This window comes from Corvus brachyrhynchos, unplaced genomic scaffold, assembly GCF_000691975.1.
Source record: "Corvus brachyrhynchos isolate BGI_N302 unplaced genomic scaffold, ASM69197v1 scaffold62, whole genome shotgun sequence".
NCBI classification, from domain to species: Eukaryota; Metazoa; Chordata; class Aves; order Passeriformes; family Corvidae; genus Corvus; species Corvus brachyrhynchos.
In genome coordinates this window covers 2,674,434-2,679,059 of record NW_008236629.1, presented here as the reverse complement: position 1 = coordinate 2,679,059, position 4,626 = coordinate 2,674,434, and the positions used below count along the sequence as shown (strand labels likewise).

Here is a 4,626-nt window from a genome sequence, read left to right as displayed (position 1 = left end):
CATTTCTACCACCAGCTCCCTTGGTTTCACTTCATCTCTCTTCAATGAGCCAACAAACAAATGCAAAAGGTGGTTTCCTGGACACAGGTGAGTTATGTCAAATTTCAGCATTCGGCCCTGCTGAAGGATGAGACAGCAGAGCAGCTACCTGGAGGCTGTACCTTCCTCACCTTTCCATCAAGGAACAACAGTGCTTAATGTGTGGAAAAAGATGGAGCACTTACAGAAAGATGTGCTTAGGAAGAGGGATTTTCAGATGACTTTGAATGCTTCAGGCTTGTCTGGGAAACACAGTTTTGAGCTCCATATTTTACTGGATTTCTCTGATTCCAGCAACTGGCAGTACAAAATTCCACAAAGCCATTTTATCAAGGCCAAGTTTTCCCAAATATGTAAATTGTCAAGGTTGTCCTCTCGCTTTCACAGCAGTGAATTAACGGTTCTATGCTTGCAGTGAAGTAAGCACAGGGCATTGTTTGCTTATAGTTTTGCAGAGGGATCCTTCCATCATTGCTTGCTGTAGTTCTTCTTGGATTTAAAGAGTAAAACATGTTTACATTTGTACGTGGGATTCTGGACTACCTCAGGAGAAAGTAGAACTGGAAAGGAAGTTTTTCTGGCTGATGAAAAATTTTGAGATGTGTTTTTTACATATCAGAATGAAAGCTTGAAATATAGAAGCTGCCAGGAAAAAAAAAACAACCAACCAAAAAAACAAAAAACAAACAAAAAAAAAACAAACCATAAAACCCCTGCACATTTAGCCAGCTGCAGCTACTTATTTTGGGTTATTTTATCCTTTTTATTTTCTTAATAAATTTACTTTATGTCACAAGGCAAAGCAGAAATTCTGGATGTCTCGGATAAAAATTTTTGTCCATAAATTTGATTTCAGTAGTTTGGGAACTGCTTGGCATATAATTTTAATTTAGAAAGTGGCAATCTGCTGCACTAAAAATGAAAAGTAATGATCCAGTAAATGACTAATTTTGTGGTCTGAGTTAATTAGTGAAGCAGCTTGGTGGATAGAAGGCAGCAGGTCTAAATTACTGTGCTAAGTCCTTTTGCAGTAAGATATTATCTGGCTTTGTTGTTTTAATAATAATTAATGAGAATTAAAATATTCAGCTGGGATTTTTGCTGTTACTGTTAGCAGGAATATGCGTGTGTGTGTATATATATATTTATATTTGTTCTTTGATGCTTTTCTTGCTTGTTTGCATCTCAATCCTTGACTGTCTTGCTCTGTGACTTAAATAATACTCCAGAAATTATTCAGACTGTGCCTTTGTCTAGCATGGAGGAAACTTGAGGCTTTTACAATTAGTGCTGCTGGTTATTCCATGAAAAACATACACCGTAGTCTGACAAGGAAATCAGCAGTAAAAAGTCAGAATATCAGCAGTCTCTCATCAGCAAGCTCACAGGGAGCATCAGCTGGGGGCTCGCAGCTCACTTTTACATCTTGTTTTTGGCAGCACAGGTTGCTGAAAATGCAGGGATGGCACAGTCACGTCCAAGTCTGCATGGACCTGCACAATTCCAAAGCCCTCTCTGGTGAAATCCAGGCATTACTTTTCTGAAGTCCAAAATCCTTAAATTTTGGTGCCTTCAAGGCACCATGGTGGTCACTTTGTTTTTTGCTCTCCATGACACCAGCCTTTGGTGTTTCTGCTGGGCATTCCCACCCCAAACTTGCTTGCTGTGGTTGGTTTTAAGCACATGTTTTAGGAAACCCTACAACTAACTGGGTTCTCATGATGGAGGAGACTTTTAATGAGCTGGTTTAGTGGATAATTGCTCTCACTGTTAAAACAAGCTTCTCTGTGTTTTCAGCTCGACTTTCCTCAGTTTCAGTCTTCCAGCGCTGGACTTTGCTCTACTGTGTTTGTCAAAATTAAAGCCCTGTAGAGTGGAATCTTCCCACATACCCTTAAAGACTAGGAGGAGTCATTTCCTAATCGCCTTTTTTAAGAGGATAGTGATAATTGAGGACTAATTACGGGCTCTATTGACTTTTTGTGTTTGTGTTTTTTAGATAAGTTGTAATTGTTCCATTTTATGATTGTACAACTGTAGTTAATAGCTGCTGTTCACTGTGCCTACATCTAAGGATGTGGCCCCACTTCTGTCTGGGGCTCTGAGGGACAGTTGAAGGGGTATTGGTTTGGTTTTGGGCACCTGTGGAGAAAAGTAAGTGCATCAGTCAAAATGCTGTTTACCTTCTCAGAAAGTTTTGTAATCATGTTTTTTATTTTTAATGCCTCCTTTTCAAATGGTATCGTGTCTCTGATGGGTTTAGTTCTGCTTGTAGGCCGTATTCGACCATCTTTAATCATCTGGAGTACTTTCTTCACTTTCCCTAGCTTCATTTGATTTCACTGAGAAATTTCAAGGAGTGAGATGATTACTTAGATGAATGAAGTTGGGGATTAGACGGGGATTAGATGGATTCTAATAAGCAGATGCTGTGCTTTCTGTGGGAAGATTTCTAAGCTTCATTAAACCAAAAGAGATCTTTTTCCCCTGACACTTAGGATTTAAAAACATTGTATAATACGCTATTATTAATAAAAATTATAAACTATCTTGATGGCAATATCCATCTTTTGGTGAAATTTCTTACTGTGGTCATATCCAAACCCTCCATGAAAGGATGTGAGTTCTTTTAATGCCTTATGTACTGTGACTTCAAGAGGAATTGTTCCTCATCCAAATGCCCAAGCCTTTGCAGGATGGAGGCATAAATATCTTGTTTATAGTATTTATCCAGTTACCTGTATTTTTTCTGTTTGCAGCATTTATTCTCCTGCGTATGTTGGGCTGGTGGGAAGTCTCATCAACACCCTGATAGCAATGGTTTGGATCCCTTCGCAGACTAAACCAAAGTCAGACCATCATGTGCCAGAGAACAGTACGTATATGGTGGTTCTGATAAATAGTACGTGAAAAGGGACAGGGGATTGACATGCTGCAAGAACTGCTGAAGGACCTTGGGGCTACATTTAAGGACAAAAAGGTCCCAACCTCGAGATGCTGGCACTTCAATGTCTAAGCTGTGCTTACAGAAGAGTATTATTCCAAATATATAGATCACTCTGCCGTGTAGAATTGCAGTCCTCCAGCCCAGACTTGTGTCTCAGAAAAGGTGATTGTGGACCCCTTGCTGGGGGTTAGTTTGGTCTGACAGGGGAGGCAACCCCACTGTCTCAGAGGGTTCCTCCGCATGCAGATGTGGCACCAGCTCCCGGCCTCCTGAGATGTGGCTTTTGGGTGGTGAACCTGAGCAGAGTCTCTGAGTTTCTTGCTTTCTACCCTTAACCTGTATAAACAGAGTATAAACCCATATATCATCTTCTGCAGGAACATCTGGCAGCTTGTTTAGCATCAGAGAAATCCTGCGCCTGATGAAGTTTCCAGGAGTAATGGAAGTTTTCATAGTCAAGGTCTTTGCTGGACTTCCCATAGGTAAATCTCACCCATTACCCATGATTGCTGATGTATTTAAAATAGGATGACTTACACTGTAGACCAGGCTTGTCTCAAGTTACTGAAAGCACATTGCTTTTGATCACAGAGCAGTGAGGATTCACCTCCTAACTTCATGTTGGATATTTTCAGGTAGTCTCAGCTACAAGGGATCAAAACCCTGGGTCTTAATGTCAAACACACTACTTGTCATAGGCTGCATCTGGGAGTTTTGGCAAATCACTTAATCTCTCCATCCCCCTCACTGCAATTTTTTTTGCCTCTTGTCTGTCACTACTCTTAGGGCTGTAAGCTCTTCAGAGCAGAAGAAAATCAATTGTCCTCTGCCAGAGGAACTGAGGTCCTTCCTGATTTTACTTAGTGACTTTAAGTTGTACATGTATCCTAACCTTTTTCCCAACAACTAAAAATTATTGATGGATGAGAGGGTCGGGCTGCACCCAGGGGAGCCACAGCATGTTCCTTCCCTTGCACATTCATGGTGGTGCTTTTTCTTCTCTTCCTCATATGTTTTGCTGGGGTTTTTTGTGTCATGGTAGGAACCTGCTGCTACCTCAAACCCTTCCAAAACCCATCTGTTTCCCTGCTTCTTCTGAGTCAGTTGCTGTCCTGGCATGGTCCAGATCTCCCTATTTGCCTGACTACATATCCTTGGCCATAATTTAATAATCTTCAGTTTTGCCTACCCTCTAGCTTCTTTCCCCACATACTTGACTAGAGACAAGCTGCATGTCATCCTTGTCAGTGATGTGTAAGGACAAGGTGATGTTCCCTGCCCTTCCACACACAAAGCCTTCATGGCCCTTCTCCCAGTCAAACCCAAAAATGCAGTTTCTCTTGATGATGATTTCAAGAACTGAGTTTTGTGCACATCATAACACCTGTGTATCGTGCATCTGAACAAACTAAGACACTTCCCTTCCAAACAGGGATCCTAAGAGGGGACTTAAGGCACCCTAGCTTTTAGACTTTGCATCTTTTTCAATTCAGTTTTGTCTGGAGAAGCCCTTGAAGTTTAAATAACGTGAAGCATGATTTAAAAATCAAATTATAATTTGTCAACTTTGTAAATTCAGTTTAGAAATGAAAGTAAATTTGGCTATGGAGTGTGGCTGAGTCGGAAGGGGATGGCATTCC

At 40.9% G+C, this 4,626-nt stretch overlaps 1 protein-coding gene across 4 annotated transcripts in view; it reads left to right on the top strand.

Annotated features, from left to right (window-relative positions):
* SLC22A18 (solute carrier family 22 member 18) overlaps positions 1-4,626 on the top strand; it is a 75,678-nt gene that overhangs the window by 48,772 nt on the left and 22,280 nt on the right. For all 4 annotated transcript variants that reach the window (XM_017726615.1, XM_008644264.2, XM_017726614.1 and 1 more), the window contains 2 exons: positions 2,799-2,914; positions 3,364-3,468. In XM_017726615.1, the coding sequence (XP_017582104.1) occupies positions 2,799-2,914; positions 3,364-3,468 (221 nt within the window). The remainder of the gene's footprint in view (positions 1-2,798; positions 2,915-3,363; positions 3,469-4,626) is intronic.